Source organism: Cynoglossus semilaevis, chromosome 4 (genome assembly GCF_000523025.1).
Source record: "Cynoglossus semilaevis isolate Cse_v1.0 chromosome 4, Cse_v1.0, whole genome shotgun sequence".
Classification (NCBI taxonomy): domain Eukaryota; kingdom Metazoa; phylum Chordata; class Actinopteri; order Pleuronectiformes; family Cynoglossidae; genus Cynoglossus; species Cynoglossus semilaevis.
In genome coordinates this window covers 16,435,409-16,459,554 of record NC_024310.1, presented here as the reverse complement: position 1 = coordinate 16,459,554, position 24,146 = coordinate 16,435,409, and the positions used below count along the sequence as shown (strand labels likewise).

Here is a 24,146-nt window from a genome sequence, read left to right as displayed (position 1 = left end):
TACAACAGGACTCCAGGTTAGTAGTTTTGATTACATTTACAAAGTTACAAACACTTAGAAAGGCTCTTTGACTTACAGGACTTTAATGAGCTGTTGAATTAGAGTGAATGAAAATGATGACATATCATTGGAATTTCGAGGCAAGTAAGGATTTAAAGGAATCCACATTTAAACCTTTGTGTAATTCAAACAGTTTTTTTTAACAGACTGTGGTAAAGGAAAAATATTTTTTTGTTTTGGATATATATATAATTTATATGTATATATAAATGTAAATATATGCATATATTTTATATGTGTACAATTTATATATAAACATAAATATATATATATTTGTATATATATATAAATCTTTGCCTTGCTAATGCCAGTTTCTTTGTCCACTCGTCTTAAAGACAACTCTGACATAACCGTGGGCTGTGGTTACACTACGATCTCTGTGGAGGTCGACCTCTGCACAGCTCAGTGGGCCGGCTTCAACGAGACACAGCTGGCTCTGAACGGAGCCCACAATAACCCTCACTGCCTAGGCACTGTTGACACAAGTGTGGATCCGCCCGTCCTCCGTTTCCAACTCCCCGTCAACGACAGTGAGGACAATCCCTGCCGTCAATCGCTGCAGGTTAGAAGCTTTGAGTTACAACATGCAAAAACAACCCGGGGAAAATGACTCCTTGCTATTGGACTCCATGGCAGACACTCATCTGAGGAGTCTCTCTCCTGTTGTCTGACACAGATTGTGGATGAGGAAACGTCTCCCGATGGCGCCTTTAGTGATTTCCTCAGTATCCAGTCAGTTCTACTGACAGGGTTCATTGACACGCCCAGGGCGCAACAGGGGTTGGTCAGCTACTCCACCAACCTCACCTACGAATTCTCCTGCCGTTATCCCCTGCAGTACCTCCTTAATGACACACAGATTGTGGCGTGAGTAGTGTGGGTGAATTTCTGCCGCAAAAGACATACAACTCCTGCATGCAAGAGATTTTGAAAATGACAGGGCCACCCTACTTGCCTCTTTGAGCATCTGCACCTTTCTTTTCCTTCCTTGACCTCCGACTGAGTTGTTGACTACGACGTTCCTGTTGAGTCAGGAACGTCGTAGTCTTGCTAATGAGACCTAAACAGGAACTCTGGTCTTAAAACTAGTGCTATTAGCTAAAATTACATCTTGCAAGCCATCTGTAGATGTTATTGACATAATGGGTGTTTGCATTTTCAATCACATTCCTTTTTTTTTTTTTTTGACGTTTAGATCGTCAGTCTCTGTGGCGAAAGATGAAAGAAATGGAACGTTTATTGATTCACTAAAAATAGCCATCTTTAATGTAAGTCTAACAATGTCTGTTAGATCTGGGTTAGCCACAATAATCTGTACCGAGTGAAATACATTTTGATTTCTCTCCAGGACTCTGACTATGCCCATCCACTCGTGATTCCTCCCACTGGACTTAAGCTGCGAACCTTGGTCTATGTAGCAGTCGAGGCGATCAACCTGACAGGGAAGTGCGTGTCGTTCGATTGTAACAGTGAGTGCAGCACATTTTAAGAGCAACAACGTCACTTTCCAACTTCTGTGTTTACAGTTTTCATGTACTTATGGACCACTGCTTCAGCACGCCCAGTCCCTTCAACATCAGCAACAGTGAGAAACACAGCTTTTTCACTGGGTACGGAAACACACAGCAGTTCAATGATGTCGTGGATTTAAAGGGGACATATGCAAAACTGGCTTTGTCAGAGTTTGGTACACATACTTGTTTCTCTGGAGTGTTTGTGTACTTCTAAAGTAAGTATGAGTGTTTACGACATTTTTTTTCAAAATCTGAAAATGGGTCTCAAAATGGGCTCTGGATCCAACAGTTGGACCACAGCTAGTCATATGGGTTCCTGCAGGGTTACTATACCTGGCTCAGAGCTTCCCAAAACCCTGACCTGCAGACCTCTAACGGTCTGTGGGTCCATTGGTACTGGGCCACAGGGAAAGAATATTTTCCATTCAGTTTTTTTATTTGAAGTAATTTTGGAAATTTTCAAAATAAATCTTTCAGACTACAATAGTAACATAATAAAGTCTGAAAGAAGTTGTATTTTTTTTTAAAAAATCACCAGACCTTCAACAGTCCTTTAACAACCTTTTAAATGATTGGTGCAGCACTAATGGTTAGTTTTTATACCAAAGTCACAAACACTTCAGCTATAAAAGAATCTACTCTCCCACAGCTGTGAAGTGAATGAAAGGTCAAACCTAACAAGCAACGGTGAATCCAAGACCGCCAAGTTCCACTTTGAAGCCTTCCGCTTCTTGATGGGCCGTGACCAGACGAAGTCCTCTCTCTTTGTGCACTGTCTGGTGAGACTCTGTGAGCCCACCAAATGTCAAGAGCTGCTGTCTGTAAGTGGAGTTAATTTAATGATCCGACTGATCACAAGTGGAAATGTCTAGTCACACAAAGAAGTATTCAGTCAATGCACCAGAATGTAAGAGAACTTAAACACACAGCTTTTATTGCAGTGCCTAAAGTAATCCATTATAATGCTATAATATTGAACTAAGCATCTGCAACTTCAGCCAGATAGTCAAACAGATGGAAAGTTTATTCATTCTCAAATGAAAATGAGCTTATATCTAAAGAAAACCCAATAACATTTCCTCTCATCAGCAATAATGATTTTTGAAAGAGCTCCATATAAGTCAAATATAATAAAACATTAAGTAAAATCTAATCTAATTATACGTACCCTGAAGAAATCATGGATATTGTGTGGTTAGATTACCTTAAGAAAGAAAATGACTTTCACTAACCCAATACACACAGGATAGATATCACATGATGTAATTGCATTATTTACAAATGCTATACTTTCCATAAAATCACTCTAACTGAAATATATATATATATGTGTGTGTGTATTCCATGTTATTTATTTCAGTTATACATGAAAAGAAGAGTTTCCAGTTGCTGTGACGTTTGTTACAGTGGCACAGAATTCAGGCACATATTTTGCTTCACATCAGTTTGCTAAGCTAGCGTGCTATTTTAACTATATGCTACTTGACTTTCAATTTATCTTTAACAAAAATTATTAAATAATGTGCACCGCAAAACAAGGTTTATTTACACTTTCTTCGTCCTTTATAATCCAAACAGTAGGTCTTCCTTTTCCTGGAGATGTCAAAGTAGTAGTGGACTCGATACTCTCCTTGAACAAGCTGATTGACAGCTCTGTTTGGTGTGGCCATTTTAAGCATTAGAAGCAGCAATTAGATTTTTAGGATAATATTCTGTATAAAATGTCACCACGAGGATCAGTAAACTCTTGGTTGCCAAGATTGTTAACTTTTTAACTCAAATGTTCTACAGGTCCTGGTTTTAATAAATCTGCACTCCAGACAGTGTTTTTTTTATCATCCTATTATTAATGGTGTTAATTTTTCTTCTTTATTCCCTTAGAGTTGTAATTTTAAGAAAAAAAGATCCTTGACCCCCTTTGGAGACGTAGGCAAGGACTCAGCCACTCTCTCTGCCGGACCAATTTATACTGCGTCAGATGGTAGGAGCATTTTCAAATGCAATTACTTCAAAACATTTGCAGTTGTTTTCAAAATGCAAAAGAGGTGACAAAATAATTTTATTTTTTCTTTATGTAGAAACTACTGATATGGTTGAAAACGGTGAGTTTACTTTTATTTACACAGGAACATCTAAAGTAGATACTGTACTGATGCGGTCTAAAGTAACAGAACGTCCGTCTGTCTCTACCAGGTATTCTTATTTCATCTGCTAACGATGGCGTGCATGTGATGAACCTGTTGGTGCTCCTGGGCTCGGCTGCTGCTGTTTTGATCAATTCTGGCAGCTGGTCTTCTTGAAGAATCTGATTTGGCAGGAGGATCACGTTGTACCTTTGGTTACGTATCACTTCCTCTGTCGATTGGTTCACGTAACTCTACATGTTATGCTAAAACATGTTATGATATGTTAATAAAGGACATGATAAGTTGCATGAAAAATCTGTAGAAGAAATAGGAGATCAATATAATGTTCTAATATTTACTGAGACTTTAATCTGACCATATATGTCGTTCAATCTACCTGATGTTTGTTGTTCATAATTTTTTGGTAGTAATTTGTATAGAAAACAGTTTTGTACTTTAAATCAATAAAATGAACATATGTGTTTTAAAGATTATGAACACATTAAAATGCTAACAACTTTTATCCATTCACATTATTACACCATACACAGTTGCCAAGGTCACATTTTAAATTTAAAAAACTTACAGTGATCAGTATTTACATTTATATATTTACATGCTGCCAAAAACAGACAGGAAACAGTTTGGACAACCCAGGGTGAACAAAATGGATTTTCATATAAAAACAAAGAAAAAATATTAATTTAAAAGTTGTTTTTAAAGTGTTTTTATAGGAGAAAGACACATGTTGCTTTGATAAAATTCAGTTTTGTAGGTTTTGTATAAACAGGTTAGCCATGTGTCCCCATGTGAGAATAGTGTTGCATGAAAATTGAGCGTCTAAAAACTAGTGCTTCCTACCAAGAAAAAGTGCAAATCTGTACCGGTGTCACTCCGTCACTACACTGAGTGTAGAATGTCCTGGATGAGAACAGAGAGTCTCACTGAGAAGTCCTCCTGCAGAGAACCTGCAGGCTGCATGGAGGAAGTGGAGGAAGGGATGGGGGATCGGTGTGCCTCTGTGAAATCCTCCTCCAGCCCTTTAAAAAACCTCTCCTCAAACACTTGACTTAGCAAGGCTGCTCCGTGGCAGAACTGCTCCACACTGGCTGTCACTTCAGCCTTAAAAGACAGTTCTGTTTCTGTGATGGCAGCCATCTCTGCTTTGAGAACTTCCACTCTATTCTGTGCCTCTGCCCTCAGCGATGTGACCTCCTTTTCTACCCTGGACCTCATTAGCTGCCAGAGCTCTGACTTGTCTGACTCTTCTTCAGCAGCACTGACCTCTGCCAATCGTTCCAGCATCCCAAATGTCTTGGTCTGGAAGTGGCAAATGATGTCATCCAGCTTGGACCTGCTCTGCTCCAGGGCTTGCGTTATCCAGTGGACAGCCTCCCCTTTTTGAGATGGATTAACATTTTCCTGACCATCTGCTGCCTCCAGACTCAGCTGGCTGCAGAGCTCCTGAGTGCTGCTGCTCAATGAGCTGTGGAGCTCCTGGATGAGGGGAAGCAAGCGTTCTCTCATGTCTGCCAGGTTGGAGCTGAGGTGTGCTGCCGCTGCTGATGATGGTGACAACCTCTCCCGCAGCTCCGCAAGCTCTTGGCGCAGTCGTGTGCGCAGGCGCTCAGACTCCATGTTGAGTTTGTGCTGCATCTCCTCCGCCATGGGGTTCTTGTTGTCATGGTCTCCTTGGTAGTACAGGCTGTTGCTGTCAAGGTGACTCTTGTAGAGATTGCTTCAGGAAGATAGACAAACACAAATTATATAATCTAAACTGTCTAACAAAGTTCCAACTGTGAATGTAGACAAGCTGGTTTCAGATATTGACCAGTACTCACTCCATGTCCTTTGTGAGGTTGGTCTTGTCATGAGCCTGGTTGGTCTTTGAATCCGTCCAGACTGCCCCTCTGGTGTTACGGTGAAGTGGGAATGCTATATATACGAGTACATATGATTAAAATTATTTAAAAAACCACCACCACCTAATTAAACAGACCGCTTGACCAAACAAAAGTATACCTGAGGATGTCAAGAATGACAAGCTGATTATCAAAACCTTCAGATGCATATTTACTTTTCTGTAAAAGAACAGACGAGAGAAACATCAGAATTTAGACCTAACTGAAAATGTGACTCGGTTTAAATGTTCTTATCACTAGCATCAACGAATGAATGAGCTGCTGGCCCTTACCTGGGGATCAAGGATCTGCAGAGAGACTTTTCCCCTCATCTGACTTATAAAGTCTGTGTTATCAGAGGAGCTGCCCAAACTCTGCCTGTGTCAACATTCTACACGTGGAAGGTCACAGTAATGTCAGGAAACAACATGGATAGACAGACAGGACACACACACACACAACACACACACACACTCACTTTTTTATGTTTTCTGAGCATTTCCACCAATTCCAAACCCCACTCTGATCTGACCCTAATTCCAATTCTAACTCATTAAATCTTAAAATTCTAATTCTTAGTAGACCCTCACATGGACTGTGTCCTAAAAAAAATGTCCCCACAAATATACCTTACCAGGTACACACGCACACACAGGTTTTAATACTTTCTGAGCGATTCCCAATTGCATAGTTTATGGCATGGCATGTATTTGTGCTTAATTTCACCCAAACTCTAATCGAATCCTGTTTCTAATCCTAATTCCAGACTGTATCTCCCACTTAGTGGGTACCTGCTAAATGTCCCTACAATAAAACACTGTCCCCACAAGTGTAGCTTCACCAACACCATACACACACTGCACACTTAACCACAAAAACTATTTAGCACTGATTACAAGTAAGTCATCTGCAGGAATAAAATAAAAACACAGATAAGAATAAAACAAAACAATATGTCAAAATGTGAGTAATAAATAAAAAATAATCACATTTTGAACCACTACATCCAAGCTGGTATCTGGACGTCTGATGAGGTTCATTTGGTTCAAGTTTGTCCATCAAAGGTCAGATAAGAGAATTGACCGGATCTTTTGCTTTTGACGTCACTTTGCCAGGAACCAGGGTTGTATGGATGTTAGGACGTGTGGTTACTTTGTGGCACGTTGTGTAACATTGAGAGTAATTTTTTTCCCTTTTGTTTGTTTGTTTTGAACAACTTAAATTACACAACCATTCAGTGTCCCTTGGTCTGGACTCTCTTTGTGAACCTGCTTTATTTTGACTTGATTTGGAAGCTTGACAACCAAGTATTTACACACGTTTGTGCAATCTGACACTGCCTTGGAAATACTGTCAACTCTTTTCCCCTCTCTAATAAACAAGCAACAACTTATAGGTGAAAGTAAATAAAGTATAGATGTTTTAACTCATTCCATCATTGCTTTAATTAATTACACTGCACTACAGATGCAAAATGCTACGTGTAGTGGTTTCCTACGTGTGACATGGTTTCTAGGTGAAAGTTGAATCCTCTTTATGTTAGGTAAGTTACAAGTCGTCACTCTGGGATCAGAGTTCATAGCTGCCATGACGAAATATGTAGGTTATTTCTCTGCTCCAAAGTCTAACATCTTATTTCAATACAATAACAATATCGAGAGAGGGAGGAAGAGGCGGCTGTATAAGGTAACAGTGATAAAATTCTTATCTGCAGTGTTAAAGCAAACCTAATGATTCATTGCAGCAACACCACGGTTGACCACCATCTCATTCTGCAGTTCACATACTTCAGATTGACAAAACCTTCTGTAGCCCCTTGGGGCAATAGAGGCAGCTATAGGGTAAAGACTAGGACATTAAAGAAATAATTACAGAATTAAAACTAATTTTAAAAGAATTACAAAACAAAACAAAAAAGAACAGAATTTAGCATGTTAATGACCACCAAATCGTATTCACTGAAATTCTTGGATCATTGTGACATATTCTCAACTGAGAAAGTCTTTTCTGACCGACGCTGTGACTTATTTCGGTGAAACAGCATGTTCAAGCAGAGCTCCGTGGTGATGTACGTTTGGAGCTGAATCATCAATCAGTTTCATGCTAGGACTGAGACAAACAAACGCAGTAATGTGATCTGGGGACATCAGAAAGACTTTCCTTCTGCTTTCACTGTTCCCTTTTCATCAGCCACCAACCCCGGTACCTGTCACTGTCACCTAACCTCACAGGCCTCATAAATCATTCAGCAGCCCATTAGATGCTGCACAGTCCAACAAGCCCACGACTTACCTTGGAGCTGCAACCAACAGGCAGCTCGGGTTATGTGTAAACAACCACAGCAGTCAGGAGAGGTTTTAGTTTGTGGCATGTTTGCCGCAATAACTGTCTTTTTGGTTTTGGCCAATACCTGATGTGCTGGAGACAGATTATAAAAGCGTTTTCAGGAATGAGGTGAAGGTTCCCTTCAGCTCAGCATCATCACCATGCAGAGGACAGGGAGATGCAAGAGTTTCGGGTGTTTGTGCTGGCTGTTTGCTCCTGTGCTGCTCACTTCATCGCAAGCAAATAATTTGAGTGACCAGTACCAGGAGAAGTTGCCCTGCCTGCCAGGTAGGCCCTGCGGACTTTATGCTATTGTGAGTAAAATTAGCAAAAGAAATAGGCTAACTTCTAGCTTTCAAATTGATGATTTTAATGTGTTTTGTGTCTAGAGGCACGGCATCCCAAAACTTCACCACCCTGAATATTATTCAGTTTTATGTAGTGAGTTTAACTATTTTGAGAGCTAATAATTGGAACTTTTTTCATCAATGGGTAAAACAAATGAATATCCTTCCACTTAGTGGTCCCAGATGCTGGCTATGAAAATGTCCAAAAAAGACTCTGAGCTGGTGAAGGTCATGGTGTTTGTCTTTTTTCTATTCCTGCGGGTTTATCAGCTGGTGTTCAACTAAACAGGCTCATGATTCAAACTGAGGTAATCATATCATTATGTACTTTATCCTTACTTATGTTATTTACTTCGTGTGACATTTGTGTTTGGTGATGCACCATCCAATGTCAAATATGTCAGTAAAACCACTAATCCTGGGTTTAATTCCAAGTGGAGTTGATTGTCTCTTTTCACTTTTAGGATTCTTCTGCCCAGTGGGGGGCATCAATGCAGTCCCCTGTCCTAAAGGAACCTACGGACCAACCCCTGATGGTACATCCATTGAAAGCTGTCTGAAGTGCCCTCCTCACCACTATTGTCCTAGACCGGGATTACCGACCCCACGGTTCTGTGGCCCTGTGGCTCAACAGCCTCTTTCAGGACAAGAGACATGTCTCTGTCCAACAGATGGACAAATATTCCAGGTGAATTATATGATTTCAGGAATTAAAGATTATTTTAAAAGTTTTCTTAAAGACTTCACAGCGTGTGGTGGTCTGTGGTGGTCAGGTCCAGCATTCCAGATAGCCATGGCCTTTGGTCTCCAATTGTGCACTGCTTAGTCCTGGGGAGGGGGGCGTACGACACTAGGTGTCTGCAGTCATTTCTCATATTTGTTGTTTAACACAACATGCAGGTATTTTGACAGGAATTTATTTTCCTGTGGTACAATTACATGCTAACTTTATATCAGCGCTACTTCGCCGCCCACCTCCTACTGTACCATTAACCCACTTTCCTCTTTGTTCCATTAAGCTCTTCCTTTATTCCACATCAGCAGAAGTAACTTACTTTTTGTTAATGTGTCATCCTTGAGTTGGGGTAGACAATGAATGTAAGTAAATAGTCACGATAGGTTCCTCACTATCAGTAACTTTAGACCCACAATCTCATCAAGCTGAAAGAGCTGTAGATTAGGTTACCTCACGATAGGGTCTTGTTGTTAAGTCTGCTGCAGCTGATATAACTGCCTGTCTTTTCACTCGTCACCCTATGATCAGGGAATAAGATTTGTTTTAGTCTTATTATGTCAGAAAGAATGGCAGGAAGAAAAAGAAACTGATCTTGGTCTGGTTTCCCTGTCAGATGTATGGCTTTTTGACTTCTATATCTGCCCTGAATTCTCATCAGATGTTGGACATTTGTTCTCTGCAGATCCTTTTGTTTGAAACTTGAGATCACTATCATCACCATCATGATTCTAAATGTAATCACTAAACACAATCAGTGATAGAATTTGCAGTGCCTGAAACTTTTGCACACTCCTGGGTCAATGAAAAATATTCCAAACAAATAGCGATGGCAACAATGAGTTGGCACTTTGAGTTACTCTCTGAGAGGAGCCTGTTTGCAGATGAATAAAAAAATATAACTGTTACATTAAACGACTGAGCTTTGTATTAAATAACTTTCTCACAGCCGTGCTGCTTCTTCCGCAGATCAGTGATGGGCAGTGTCAATGTACCATCGGCTACCGACCAGCTGATGATGGAGATGTGTGTGTACACAAGGTGTACAATGTCTGCAGGGACGGACAAGCACGGACGCAGCATGGAGACTGTCTGGACAAGCATCTCTGGTCACTCCACTGTAGGCAGCAGGTTGGACGGCCAATATTCACATACTAATGCAGCCTAAAAGTAGAGCAAAGGTTCTGTCACCAAAGGTGAAAACCCACCAGGAACTCTTTTACAGATATTGTAAACTTCAGTGTTTGTTTACAGATGCTACTGACAAGAAGAGTGAACATAACCCAGATGTCTTTGACCCTTTCCCACAAGTTCTATCTAGAAACGCTGTTGTCGGTATTAGTCCCACTTAATATTAACCAGAAACACACTCTTGGCAGCCTTTAAGCAAGGTCTGTGAAAGCCTTGTTTATTTTTGACACTGTAACCTTTGATACATGTTACTTTTCACCTAGTTTTTTTAGAACTTTGTTTTTGAGTAATGATGGATCAAAAAGAGTCAATTATTATATGATTTATGAAGTGAAGTCTTCCTGCAGGTGTGTCAATCTCCAGCGGACTACTGGGGTTATGACGGACAGCTGGGCCTGTGTGTCTGCAAGCAGCCTCCTCAGAGAGCTGCGTGTGGAGGCCTGTGCAGGAACAAAGCAGCTGCTGAACTGCAGCTCCAGTGCACGCCAGGTGGAGACATGGAACTGGTTTGGAGATATGGGAATGTGGTGAGTAAACACTGATCATTTATTTAAAGTCCTCAAAAACAAAGACGGTGAAAGAAATGAAGACAAACACAGAATGACTGCAGGTGTCTGATGGTATGGATCACTACAACTTGTTCAGAGAGGTCTCTGTCATCTTTAAGAATTCTGATGACTTTTATAATTATATCTTTGTCAAATGTTGAGATATGTTACCATTTGATTTGTTGAGGTTTTTCCAACCGTAAAACACCAATAAACCTTTTGAGCATCATCAAAATTTAACCAAACTCACACAAAAGATTGAGGCTTTGCTGCAGGTTTTACTCTGCCACATTTTACAAAGAAGGAATTTTTTGATAGAAGCACCACGGCTGAAGACATCATACAGCCTTATATGGATTATTTGTAGAGCAACTGCTTTTGTTCAACCAAAAAAGACACCGTTTTTTGTAGAAATGGTCCGTAATGTAAAAAAGGAAAAAGTGCAGGTATTGGAACTTCCCATTTTACCCCTAATTCACATCCATACAGTAGTTTCATTGAACCTGCCATACAATAGACACAATGAAGTCTTGCTACCTGAAGACACAAAGCAGTGGAAAACTAAACACAATGCTGTCTTTATTGCACTAGCAGTGAACACTTAACACAAGTGTCGCCTATGTTGCAGTGACCTAATATAAGGTTATAGAGTGTTGTTGTGTCTGCAGGTGCGGAGCGTCCCAGACAGCAGGCTGGAGACAATGTTCAAACAGTGGGATTTTCAGGGAGTTCTGCAGTGCAGCGACCCCTTCCACTTCTCACATCCCGTTTACACTGTCCTGACAAAAGGTAACCACGGAGACGTTCACAAACATGTAAGATTTACTCTTGTGCATGTGGATTCTTAACCCTCTCTTTCATATGTTCTGTGTGAAGATGCAGGTTTCCTGGGCCTCCAGAGTGGACTCCCAGAAGAACTTCAAAACCTGTTTCCTGTTACTATAGGGACGGATTCCTATAACCCTGACAGTTTGTAACAACATGTTGTTAAAAGCATGATAATAATGATAATAGTGAAGATTAGGGATGTAACGATTCATCTTGAATCAATTAATAATCAATACAAATACATGACAATTTGCAGTGGTTGAAAGAAAAATTACCCATCAAAGCGTTAGGAGTAGACTGCGTTGTCTCAAAAGTCACTGGTCATACCATGAGACTAAACAGGCTGTACTGTTGGTGGTGGTATGTGTCTAAAAACGTTGGTTGTGTCACTTGCCAAAAAAAATCGGAAATTGGAATTGCAAAAAAAAAAAAAAAAAAAAAAAAATGCAATTGGTGCGAGCTAGTATATTACATACTGTAGTTCTTACAAAAAGGGATCATCATATTTGGTCATGATTTGTCTGAAGCAATCATATTGTATTGAGTTGAGTTGAGTGTATCGATACATCCCTGGTGAAGGTGTGACTGTAAATGAAGGTCCATTACTGATTTTAGAGGAAGAGGCAGATTTTCTATTGGGAATCACTAACGTTGGTAATGTGAGCCATGGAAGTGGAGAAAACAAGAGCGACTTGAAGAAAGAAGTAACAAACATCGTTGGAGTTTTGAACCCAACCACATGTCTCCATATGGGGGACGTTCTGCTGTTTGCGGTGGACAAACGTCACTATCCTGAGTATGACCAGTGAGTCCCTACGACCCACCTGTATATTGTAAACCTGTGTTGTGGTTGGATCTGACACTTCGACTCACACTGTCCTGTCCCACAGAGACAGTCTGTATAACACAAACAAGGACTTTGACTGGGGGGCATTCAGACAGCTGAAGGAGGAGCTGGCCCTGTCTTGGAGCCCTCCCAGCTTCTTCTCGGTGTTCTTCAGTCAGCCGGGGGTGCACGTTTTCACACTGAGCAGCAATCAGCACAAACATATGGTAATTACTTTTACAGTGATTAAGTATGTTTGGTCTGCCAGGACAATAAGATGTATTGGGCAAATCTATAAAATGATTTATGATTATTTATATTTGTACCATTATTAATAATAGTAACTATGACAATGACAACAGCATCGGGTTGTGGTCATCACTGGTGGCCTGAGGTTTTAACCCAGAGGGAGATGGCGATGGCCAGGTGAGAGGGATCAGCCATGGTTTTACCTGCATGCCTCAAGATCATGGAGGTGTAGAGGTCATTATGAGAAGGAAGATTGTGGCCAATCCTGGATGATGCTCTGTAGACTGGCAGGAGCTGGAGCATACCAGACTGTCATGTTGTTAAAATGACTTCTTCTTCTGAGGACAAGTCATTATAATGACAATGTACAAGAACACGTCCAGGGAGAAACTGCTCAGTGCACCACGGGAGTTCCTCAGTATTCTAGGCCTTTAGCAGTACATCTGTACTCTTAGCATCTCTACGTTTAATCAGGCTAAGCCAGGCTAAGTGGATTTCCTTTTTTGCCTAATTTATACTTCGTTTTTATAAAATGTTTTTTAACCAGGTAGGTTGATAAAGAATCAGTTCTTACTGGCAATGACATACTGTCCAGACTAAGCAGAGTAAGCCAATAAGGGCCTGACATTGGGGCCCTTAAGTTGATATTCGAGGGCATCGGAATTGACCAATTTCTTTTGAGTAAAAAGAATAAAATGATGAATTTTAGAGATGATGAAACCAAGTTTTTGTTTTTTCTCAGTATGTTCAGGTGATGCCTCCAGGGGCCCAGTGTTACGAGTCTGACATTTTCTTCCCCACCACTCCCCGCCACGTCACCAGGGTGGGAATCAGAAGGAGACGTAACCTGTTACTTCGTCCTGATTGGCCAGTGACTGGAGGTTTGTTGTTTGGAGCCGTGGTCATCCTGTGTTTGTGTGTCACAGCTCTGGTCAGTACAGTCTCACACACGCACACACAGAAAATATAAAGTTTAAACAGATAAAGCATAGTTCTATCCCATGTGCAGATCTTATTCCGTGAATATGGTTGGCCAGAGAAGAAGCCAATCAGAGCTCAGTACCGCTTGCTGCAGTTGTCCTACCACATGGACGATTACTCATCAAAAGGTTCAAGGGTGATCTCACAAAGGAAGACGCATCGTAACCAGCAAATCAGAATGACCCAAGACTCCATTCAAACAGGTGCAGAAGACACAGATAAAGCACAGGCACACACACATTTATTTTCAAACCGTTGCATAACATATTTTCATTACATTACAATCCGTACACACACACGCTTTGTTTTTATACATCACAAAGACATAACAGAATTACAAATTCACATCGACTCCTAATCCATACCCTCACTCTAATCTGACCCTGATCCTGACTCTAAAGCATATCTTAAACCTCCAAATAAAACAAAGTGTTCCCACAACATTTGTATTTTTCCAGAAATATGTCCCCACAAGTGTAGCTTTTCCAGGAACACACAGACACATGAGGTGCATTCAGCTGATTGGTCTTCAAGGACCCTTGGGACCTCTTATATAACAATGGCAGCGACCCCTTGGTATTGGTCCCACCCAACCAATTATATCATGTGCAAAGACAAAAGAGAAACAAACTAAAAAAAAATACACCCAAAGAACAAAATCATCCACTGTGTGTTCGGTTGTATGACGTCCCCAGGCCAAAAGCTAAAATAGATATTTTTTGCTGGTTAGAGTCACGTGTTTCAAGAGAAGTCTTTGAAGACAAAATGGGCATGACTTTCTCTGCATCCACCATCACCAAATGCTCATAAACATAGGGAGACCTGGGAATATTTGTCCATGCTGTACAGCAGGGCTCACCAAGCAGCGTTTTTCTGGACACTGAGAGGCTGGACACAAAAAAAAAAAGAAAGAAAAATCTGTCTAACATTATTTTTTGTTTATGTTGCAATCCAGTCCAGGGCTGCATTGGAAGGTTTGGTGGGCCGAATTAGGACCACAAGTTGATGATCACTACTGTACAGCATGCATGCAGTTTAACCTTGTGACCAGTATTTTATTTCCTGACTGAAACATGTCTTATATTCTGTCCTTTTCACGCTCTTTTTTTACTCTCTTACATTTCCCATTTTCTTGCTCTCTGTCATCGTACCAACAGTCTGTGCAGACACCTTGGGGGAGTTCTGGGACTATGAACACCAGGTGGATTTGGAGGCCTTTAGCAGTAACACCTTCTACAGCCTCCTGCTCAAACAGAGCCTTTCTGTAACAACACGACTGGGACAACTCACTGCCGAGGTCAGCAGCTCTTAGAATAAACGCTATATAAAAAAACCCCCACAGGGTATGTTTAAAAAAAAGTTCCTACAAATATATGTTAACTATGTCTTCCGCAAAAAAAGAAGTTTGCATTTCAGTTGCATGCATTTTGAGGTGACAGCAACAAATTCCGTTTCTTTTTTAATTGAGTGTCTATAAAATTTGAAATGTATTCATGTGTTATATCTTCAACATATTAGATACTTCAACCACTTCAACTTCAACCAAACATTGAGACAGATTTTGATCTCCTCTGTGATATAAGACCAGAATCTTCCAGTGGACCACACAATGTTCACTCTACATGTCTGTGTGCTTCCTGCAGAATTAGGTTAACCGTTCACTCTCTCATTGTGCACAAATGTGAATGTAAGTGTGAATGGTTTTTTGTCTGGACTAGAGAACTGACTTCAGAGTCTTCAGCCGCTGGGTTTGACTCCAACTCCAGGATTTCGCAGTAGCCATTATTAACACTGACCCTGTAGGGAATGTTTATAACAGCCCTCAGTTAAGTTAAGGGTAACCTTGTTGTCTAATGAAACATAGAGCTGTGGAACAACACAGACTGTACATTTAAGACTAGAATCATTGCCACCAAACAATGCCACAGGAAAGGGCCAAGTTGCTCAGTCACTTTAGCCTTGAGCGAGCCTTTCAGTGAGAATCTCTGCTCTTGTCTACAGGCTGCAGTTCTGATTACTATTGTTTAAAGTGAGATACATTAACAAAGTCTCTCTTCAGAAAGGTTTACAGGAGGATCAGGGCAGAACCAACAGTGTATCAGTCTACGCCACAATCAGCTTTTGAAGATTCACTACTAGGTGTATGTTTTCAGCTATATCTCTTTGACTGTATATCTCTGTCCCAAATACAAAGTTGATGTACTCTGACTCAGATTGGATGTCATGGGTGAAATACATCTGTTTATAGTCACCCACATCTTTCCTGTTTGTACTCTGTGCAAATTGTTGCCTGTGACTGTGGTTACAGCCCTGGGGACACTGAGGTGATGAGGACGTAAGAGGAGACGGCACATTTAATGATACAGTGTTGTCTCAGAATCATGGATGTCTTATCAGAGCTGCTTAAGTGAGCAGGAGGCTAAACTGGGTTGTGGTCTAGTAACTGTTTCCACTCATGTTCTGTGTGTGAATCAAGGTGAAGGAACTATACCAGGGAGTGCTTGGGAAACTGCAGCCCCTCCATCGATGCCTGTACACTGAGGAGAGACAGGGTGAGGAGGGTGAGAGGATCAGAAGGGACGTGGAGAGGGAGGTGGTGCGACGCAAGACTCTGGCCTCACAGCTAAGAACTCTGCTTGACAGTCAGATACAGGTGAACATAGACCCATATTCTCCTGAAGCATGTGGTTATTTTGCTTCCTCTTTATATACAAACAACATGTACCACTTCTCCCTCCCCTGCAAGGGGTGCTATTAACACAGTTTGAATGCCATGGTCCATTAAAGGCTTTTTTGCCTTGTATATGTGACATGTGCAACGAAAATAAAGGAGTTTTTTTTAACATATAATATATTAAAATAATTATAAACTTAGAGTATTTCATCACCATAGAACAACCTAAAGTGGCACTGCTTCCTTTCTTACTGTAGGTGTAGGTTACTGTAGGTGTGCAGAGTTATGTTCACTTTTCCAATTGTCAGTATAAACCATCAACTGGCATTATTTTATTTGGCCACTTTAGGTGGTTTACAATCCAATAGTACAACATGAAATACTTGGATCACCTTCAACGAGAGAAAAAAGCAGAGCAAGAAAGGGATGGCATCACTGCAGATGAACATACCACCAAATACTTGCTGTGGATAATTAAAATTACTATTTCAACTCTAACCCTAACCACTAACCTTTCCTTTTAAGATTTTAAGGAAAGAGCAACAGGCCCAGCAGAGAGTCCATGGTGCCTTCATGAGTCATCTCAGAGAGACCCTCCGTTTGCTCAACAAGCTCCATAATTCCAACCAACCATCCTGTGAACTACACCAGCAAAGGTAAACCCATTCACAGCAAACAACTATGTCAACATATATATATATATATATATTTGCTGTTATCTTCAGTTGGATCCAGAGAATGAACTCTCTGGTGCATGAGATGGGAGGGCTGGTGACCGGAGAGTGCCAACGTCAGGGGATCTGGGAGTTTTTGGGGGAGGCTACAGGAGCTAAGCTACTCTGCCCTGACACAGGAGCAGTGCTGACCAGGGAGCACATCTTTGGTGAGTGTTACCCACCTAAGTGAAAGAGCTAGGAGCTATCCTAGAGGAACAGCACCATCTTTTGCTAGAAGTGTGCACTGCACTAGGACGCACAATTATAAATACACTAGTATAATAATATACACTAAGTAAATGTTAAAATTATATATACTGTACAACACACTAAATATAACAAACGTTATATGAATTAGTTTTAATCAGTGATCCACTGTGTATTTCTGACCTAGGCCTTCAGTGGCGTCCTGCCGAACAAATCAACATCCTAATACATGAATGTACAGTTTGTCCAGTCAGATTCATGGCAAAAGTTTTAAATCGCTTCAAGCAGAGAATGTTCATTTGACAGTGGAGCAGTAGACACAGAGAAAATGTAATTTTCGAGCATACAAGTGGCTCAATTCAGTTTGCTAGATTGAAGATCCTGTGTTCTTTGACCATCCAATCAAATCACTCAAATTACCAACGTATCTTCCGGCCAGCTCAAAGACCTTGTTATGCCAATTTGTTGCTGTTGTTCCTGAAAACGTCATTCCACCCCTCTAATGCAGAACAGCTTGATGATACTCATCATCAGAGTTTAATGACTGCTCACAGACGCAGCTCCTTCTGTCTCTCTCCAGGTCCTGATGGCTCTATGCTTGCCTGCCCGGTGCTTCACTGCGATTCAGTCACAGGCCTCATTCGACCAAATTCTTACTCACATATGTTGTTGAGCAGCTGCCACACCACAGCAGTACCACCTGATTTCTTCCTGCACCCACAGACCTGCAGGGTTTTGCCCATTGCTGATAACGTGGCCTACGACCCTGCAGCCTCTACACTGGTGATCACAGCAGGCTCGTGTACAGGTAACTATATAAAACCTGAGGGCTACCTGATGTCTTTTGTTCTGGAACTAAATGTGATACAGTCTGGGGATCCAGATCCTGAAAATGTTTGCTGTTCTTACTTCCAGGCGACAGCAGAAAGTGGGACAGTCCGCTACTTCCTTTTATTCCTTATCCAATCTCTCGCAACTCCAACCTGCCCCTGCCCTGTTCCCGTCTCAGAGGACTTAAACCTGGACAGAGGCTGCAGCTGGGTGCTCCCATGGCCGACCCGGATATGGGGGTTCCAGTGCCTATATTGGCTGTGACCATCCATCCTGAGACTGGACTAGTCTATCCTCTGGGGGGAGTTCATGTCTGCCCCATCACCCGCCTGCCTCAGCCAATACAGATTGGTTACCCCATGCTGGATCCCAGGACAGGGAATATTGTGCTGACCGTGGGGGTCAGTTTAGATACAGTTACAGGTGAGTGATGTTGGTGACACCCTCAGTCCAAACTGCATAAAGGTTATTGTAACGTCGCTTGAAACCTATTTTTTTATAACTGTGCAGGAGCTGTGCTGCCAGTAGGTGGAGTCCTACTGGGTGAATCCTTCATCGAACCCCTAAGTGGTCGCCTGATGAAAGTGAGAGGAGCCAGCACACGGGCAGGACAACTGGTGCCGAATACAGGAGGATACCAAGCTGTACTAGACAGCAAGGTGTGGAGTATTAGTTGTGTTGTACTAGTACTAGTAATTTGATGTTTATTTACATTTTTTATTAACATGAATGATTTTTAAAAAAATAAAAAGATTGATTTGTATTTCTAGGTTTAATATTTTTAAACCTGTATTGATGATAAATGTGCTATGGATGTGAATGTTTTATAAGTTTATAGAATTCATTACGGAAAAAATGAAAACTAATGTTTCAAATAAACTAAGTTTTGTCACAACCATCATAGCCTTCAGAATTTTCTGCTTCAGGTTCTGGCAACAATGTATAAAATTCTGGACCTGCTGAAGCCACTGATGGAGGAGTGGGGTTCAGATCCAGGGCTGCAGCCTTCGCAGCCTCATTCAGGCAGTGAGAGAGGCAGCGGTCGTCAGGATCATCTTCTGGCTGCAGCCAAGGAGCTGCAGCAGGCGTGGGGTCGAAGCCTTCACTGTCAGCTTCAGTTACAGACCCGGTTAGAGATGATACTGGACTGGGCTCTGGATCTCCAGCAGGATGGAGGGATACTAGGTGAGGAAAATAACAATGAGATATGGAAAGTATTTGCTCGTGGGCATTACAGCATAAAGTCATCTGTGCATTTATTCATACAGTGTTTCCTGAAACTGGAAAAATAATATCTGAAAAAAAAAACCCCTCCACATTCACTTACTTTTATTTCATACTTTTTTGTCTGCTCATTGCAGTGAGAAAAAAAAATGCAGCTTTCCTTTTTTTATCTGCTTATCTGTTTCTCCTGCCTTTGTTATAAATATTTATTTTATAAATATTTTTCCACTTCCAAAGCTCAGATAGCACACATTCTTTTTAAAAACCCTGCATTAAGGCAAACACATTATTATTATTATTCTTTTATACTTTTTCCTTGTCTTCTCACAGCACTGTCCTCAGATAACCATTCTTACTAAAATAAAGTTTCAAACTTTATTTTAGTAGCAGAGTTGGGCAAGACTCTGTGAGCCTGAGGAAGATGATCAAACAACTGCCATCCACTGAAACTAGGCGTCTGATGTCGTCCCACATTCATTAGCGCCTTACATTAAATTGTGCTCCACACTAAAAGCCCTTATCTATGTTTACATGAGATGAAACAGAAGCTCCATCACAACATTATTCCCAGAAGAAGCCAAATGTATCCAGATTACACACACATTAAAAACAGTGATAAAGGAGTTTCCTGCTTATTTACAGGACCTGATTGGTTGTCTGGGATCAGTGCTTTGATTGGATAATGTAGTCAAGGTTCCGTCGTATGTTCTTTACCAGAAGTGTGTTAAAGATCACGTTTTGTCACTGTAAAGAAAGTCTTGTACTATCATTCTTACATATGGCGTTAATACAAATTTCGCACAAAAACTTCACACGGCGCTATACGCAGAAGAGTTTTTGATTTTGTTTATATTGACTGGTTGTATGCCATCGGATTCTTTTGTATTTGTTTTTTGGGAACTTTTTGCCCTTCATTGTAGCTCCCAGGCGTAAGCCAGACTCTTCTGATGTTTTCATGTTACCACTGAGTTAGTGTAGATGAGTGACATACAGTACAGTATGTGAGGTCTTACAACAGAAGTCGAAGTTAAGTCAAAGACCCCTGTACTTGATTTTCCATTTGCTCAGTGGGTTGTGGGATATATCCCAGACCTGGTTCTTTAAGTGTTGCCCCCAGGCAGCCTTTCCTTGTCAGTTGGTACTGTACTGTAAATGGCAAAGCTCTTTGTTCAGTCTAGACTAGTGAACTGCCATTGACATACAGGACAGTTTTAATCATCTTTGTTTTTCTTTTCTAATCCAGGAGAGATGCCGCTGCTAGGCTCTGATGTTTGTGTGCCAGCTCTGTTAGGACTGGAGTATCCCGATCCTATGGGATCTGGTCTCAGTGTGCCGGTACTGGGCTGTCAGACGGATCTGATGTCTGGGAATACAGTGCCGTTAGCAGGTACCATGGAGAACCACAGTGGACAAGGTAATGTGTTTTTGTCTACTTAAGATGTTTCGGATAGGAGTGCTGCCTTTAATGTTCAGTCACATTTGCCATCACTGATGTACAGCAATACTACAGACATCACACCACTCAATACATCAATGTCAATTTAACCGTTTCAGGCCTGGTGGCGATCCGATATGGAGCTCAAACTGTGGATCCAGTGATAGGTGTTCTGGCCGCAGTGGTTGGAGCAAGGCTGGATGTGAGCAGGAAAAACATTCTGCCCATTACTGCCCCCTACTGGCTCACACTGGAGAACCAAACCAACAGTGTGCAGGTGAGACAGTTAGCAACAACATCTGCACATTAGAGTTAAATCACACCTGAACTACTTGTGATTCTATTGTCTTTACCAGGTGGAGGCGCTGCAGAGGGAGGTGTGTATGAGAAACACTTACTGGCAGCAGCAGAGGCAGCGTGAGGAAGAGATCCTCGCTGATATGGACTCAGCTCTTTTCCAGCATCTCTGTAGAATCTCAGACTTGAATTCTTCTCAGGTCAGCAAGAAGATGTTGTCTTGGCTGTATATGTATATACAGTATATATGAATCTGAATGTAGGGGTGCGATTAAAAATGATTGCATCCTTTGAAAATGGAAATGACTCAGTGATGTGTTTGAAGGTGGCAGCAAATAGCATTGAAAAGTCATTCAAGCAATTCTTTTCATAAACGTCCATGGTCGGCCAGTGGGCAGGGTGGAGGCAGGGTTGCGATGCCTTTTCTGTGAATGCATATGTGCATATGTATGCTCCCCTACATTTATTCCAGCAGTTGATTGTGTGGGTTTTTCTGGCAGTATGCAAAAACGTGACACCTTTGTTATCCATGTGCACATTGGTGGAGCAGGTCCAGTGGTCAGGGAGACAGCTGAGGGAGGCGGCTGCAGAATTGCAAGAATCATCACAGGCCGAGGCCCAAAGACGAGCGGCTCAACACTCTCACCTTGTCCTTATCCTGCCCTGCCATGTTTTTCTCATCCTCACACAAGGTAAATAAGCTGCCAAAGTGGCAGGAGAGAGGAGCATGTAGGAAATTGCAGTCATGACCTACACTGTGGTTGCTTTCCATACAAGGCGCAGCTCCGTGCTGCATAGTAATTTCCATCATTTCATTGTTCGCTGTTTCTTTGGGTTGGCAGTGTGTCTTTGTGCCTTTGTGTGTGCAGGGGATGAAGAGGAGTGGGATCAGGAGAACGTCTGGCAGTCCGAGCTCTTGTCCGGCCTTGATAAGGTGGATGTTTGTATGGAGCGGTTGCAGCAAGAGCAAGAAAAATGGACAAGACGGGAGGGAGACTGGACTTCATCTGTCCATACTGTGGTCAGAGGAGCAGCTTTGGTCTTTTGTAAACTCTCCTCTCAGGACAAATATTCATGTCTCCTGAAGCACTGCAGCAGTTTACTGGCTCAGCTTTGATGTGTTCTTGCTGTGTGTCACATTAATGGTACCGATGTCTTTCAGACAGAAGTGTTTTCCCTTTTTTTCTCTCTACAGGGCAGAGAGCTGAGACTGAGGGAGGTGTGGAGTCAGTGCTGCTCCACACAGACAGATCTGGATGTTGCACTGATTGCTCTGCATTTTGTCCGACATCTTTCTCAACTCCGTGCCGACACTGCTCAGGTCAATGCTGCACAGAGTCATTATCCTAAATAATATGTTTGTTTTAGCTTCAGAGAAATGCATTTTAGGAACCGCAGGAATAATCAAAGTGAGCAAAATTAGGAATTAGTTTAGTTTAGTTCAGTTTAGATTAGATCGAAATAAAAATGATGGAATTAATTGAAACATTAAAATCCTCTAAATGTACTTAGATGTGCTCATAAACCCATATATATCAACAGATCTACATGAATACAAACCTACAAACATCACACTATATATATATATACAATTCTATGGTGGAGTGAAAGTGCCATTAGTTCATTAAAATCAGAATTAAAGTGTGAAATAATAAGTGAAATAATTGTATATATATATATTATATATAATGAATTGTTATTTTAATTCATTAATGACATTAAGTCATTATTTAATTATGTACTTATTTATTGAATGTTTCAGTCCTCCATAGCTCATCAAAGACAGTGGAACCTGGTTTGTGTTCAGATAGATCGTGGTTAAAATAGTTTTTGGACGATAATCTGTGTTGTCTCCTCCTTGATTGTTCAGGTAGTTCTGTGCCGCAGCTTCTGGTACAAAGAATATGGTCTGAGCCAGAGCTGTGGACGGAGACAGAAGAAGGTTGTAGGTTTGCTTCAACACAAGGCTCTGCCTCTGCTGGAGAGACTCAACCAGGTCCTGGAAGAGAAACAACCCACCAGCAGCTTTTCCTCCAACGCCTGCAATCAGCAGGTCACAGGTTGTGAATTGCAAACAGTCCAATGACGCATATTACATGACAAAATCCTCAGTACAACATTAGGGTAGAAAATATTGGCACAAAAAGACAGATTGACAACGAGTCATTTACAACGACAGCCTGGACAGGAGAAGAGTAGTTTGTCATTATTTGACATTTTGAGGCTCCACTCTGCAGTTTTTCTGCTTCTCACTGTGGCACTGAATATAAGTTTGAATAGAACTGCAAGCTTTGCCTTGTGTGGTTTTGAAAAATTCCACAGCTCATCTAGTTTGACTGCATTATCATTTCATAATACGTACAAAAATAGAAATCAATCATCAATTTCCAGGGACAGTGTAAAAAAGTCATGAATAAAAATTTAATTCAGTTTCCTGGTAGCTTTTTTCTCTTTTTGGAGTCTCTACATTCTACATTTTCCACAGTGAATAGTGAATATAAGAAATATTCATCGAACAAACATGCACCATGCTGTGGAAGTGCAGACTATTTGAAGCCATGGATGTGTTGAAGTGGGAGTGACTTTAAAAATAACTGCACAACCAGAACATGTAATGAGTATTCACACATTGTACTGAGCAACACTGGGGTTAATTTATGTATTTCAGTATTTTTCGTTGAGAACAAAGACGTTTTTTTAGGACACAAATGATGAAGTCTTATGAGGATGCAGCAGTTTGTAGTTAGAAAAGGAACAGGCTGTTGCCAGGCTGCTTCATTAAGAATAACATGTGAACTGTTTCAGGTTTATCTCCAAAGCAGGCATACAGTTTGGAGATAGCCTCCAGAGCTTGGACAGCATCTGTGCCTGTGGTGAAAGGTATGTGAGGAGGGGGGGTGGCCATTTGTCCAAATTCCTCAGGGAAGTTGAATGAAGACATAGACAGACATGGTGTTGTTGTCTCTGTGTGAACAATGGCTCCAGGTTATTATTTTGGTCTTGTTTTAGAGGAGAGATCAGTGAAGTGTCACATAATTGTTTTAAACATGACAGAAAATGTTGCCATCTCCTAAACTTCTAATGTATAATGGTACTTTTTGCGACCTGAGCCAAGGTCGGGGGGAGGGCGGGG

General features: G+C 41.3%; 3 protein-coding genes across 4 annotated transcripts in view; 2 read left to right on the top strand and 1 right to left on the bottom strand.

Moving 5' to 3' along the window:
- The window catches only part of LOC103378432 (zona pellucida-like domain-containing protein 1), a 4,412-nt gene extending 395 nt beyond the window's left edge, over positions 1–4,017 (top strand). The window contains exons 3-10 of the mRNA XM_025055256.1: positions 7–16; positions 396–622; positions 737–927; positions 1,256–1,328; positions 1,409–1,506; positions 1,587–1,670; positions 2,224–2,395; positions 3,456–4,017. Of these exons, the coding sequence (XP_024911024.1) occupies positions 7–16; positions 396–622; positions 737–927; positions 1,256–1,328; positions 1,409–1,506; positions 1,587–1,670; positions 2,224–2,395; positions 3,456–3,623 (1,023 nt within the window). The 3' untranslated portion in view covers positions 3,624–4,017. The remainder of the gene's footprint in view (positions 1–6; positions 17–395; positions 623–736; positions 928–1,255; positions 1,329–1,408; positions 1,507–1,586; positions 1,671–2,223; positions 2,396–3,455) is intronic.
- Positions 4,018–4,041: 24 nt separating this feature from the next.
- Positions 4,042–5,965, bottom strand: LOC103378416 (uncharacterized). Its single transcript, XM_008309622.3, has 4 exons — positions 5,895–5,965; positions 5,723–5,781; positions 5,542–5,635; positions 4,042–5,438 (listed from the first exon to the last, which is right to left on the bottom strand). The coding sequence occupies exons 2-4, from the start codon at positions 5,769–5,771 to the stop codon at positions 4,601–4,603; spliced, it is 981 nt and encodes a 326-aa protein (XP_008307844.1). The 5' UTR covers positions 5,772–5,781; positions 5,895–5,965; the 3' UTR covers positions 4,042–4,600.
- Positions 5,966–7,936: 1,971 nt separating this feature from the next.
- Positions 7,937–24,146, top strand: part of si:dkey-103g5.4 (uncharacterized) — a 22,128-nt gene continuing 5,918 nt past the window's right edge. Inside the window, exons 1-26 of one of the 2 annotated variants that reach the window (XM_025055022.1) lie at positions 7,937–8,214; positions 8,738–8,961; positions 9,976–10,137; positions 10,545–10,724; positions 11,414–11,534; positions 11,622–11,714; positions 12,189–12,378; positions 12,464–12,626; positions 13,391–13,579; positions 13,658–13,832; positions 14,787–14,926; positions 16,106–16,282; positions 16,829–16,959; positions 17,029–17,186; positions 17,807–18,034; positions 18,142–18,480; positions 18,568–18,716; positions 18,984–19,242; positions 20,525–20,695; positions 20,836–20,993; positions 21,073–21,213; positions 21,564–21,705; positions 21,883–22,034; positions 22,209–22,334; positions 22,884–23,073; positions 23,819–23,893. In XM_025055022.1, the coding sequence (XP_024910790.1) occupies positions 8,088–8,214; positions 8,738–8,961; positions 9,976–10,137; positions 10,545–10,724; positions 11,414–11,534; positions 11,622–11,714; positions 12,189–12,378; positions 12,464–12,626; positions 13,391–13,579; positions 13,658–13,832; positions 14,787–14,926; positions 16,106–16,282; positions 16,829–16,959; positions 17,029–17,186; positions 17,807–18,034; positions 18,142–18,480; positions 18,568–18,716; positions 18,984–19,242; positions 20,525–20,695; positions 20,836–20,993; positions 21,073–21,213; positions 21,564–21,705; positions 21,883–22,034; positions 22,209–22,334; positions 22,884–23,073; positions 23,819–23,893 (4,360 nt within the window). In that variant the 5' untranslated portion in view covers positions 7,937–8,087. Of the gene's footprint in view, positions 8,215–8,737; positions 8,962–9,975; positions 10,138–10,199; positions 10,398–10,544; positions 10,725–11,413; positions 11,535–11,621; positions 11,715–12,188; positions 12,379–12,463; positions 12,627–13,390; positions 13,580–13,657; positions 13,833–14,786; positions 14,927–16,105; positions 16,283–16,828; positions 16,960–17,028; positions 17,187–17,806; positions 18,035–18,141; positions 18,481–18,567; positions 18,717–18,983; positions 19,243–20,524; positions 20,696–20,835; positions 20,994–21,072; positions 21,214–21,563; positions 21,706–21,882; positions 22,035–22,208; positions 22,335–22,883; positions 23,074–23,818; positions 23,894–24,146 lie in introns of those variants that run through there. The other variant, XM_025055023.1, reaches the window with a different exon arrangement.

Excerpts from the sequence above, each read along its gene's own strand:
- LOC103378416 (XM_008309622.3), bottom strand. The coding sequence starts at position 5,771 with ATGCATCTGAAGGTTTTGATAATCAGCTTGTCATTCTTGACATCCTCA. Across the intron at positions 5,636-5,722 it reads GTCATTCTTGACATCCTCAG|CATTCCCACTTCACCGTAAC; the intron begins GTATACTTTTGT and ends TCGTATATATAG. Across the intron at positions 5,439-5,541 it reads AACCTCACAAAGGACATGGA|CAATCTCTACAAGAGTCACC; the intron begins GTGAGTACTGGT and ends ATCTTCCTGAAG.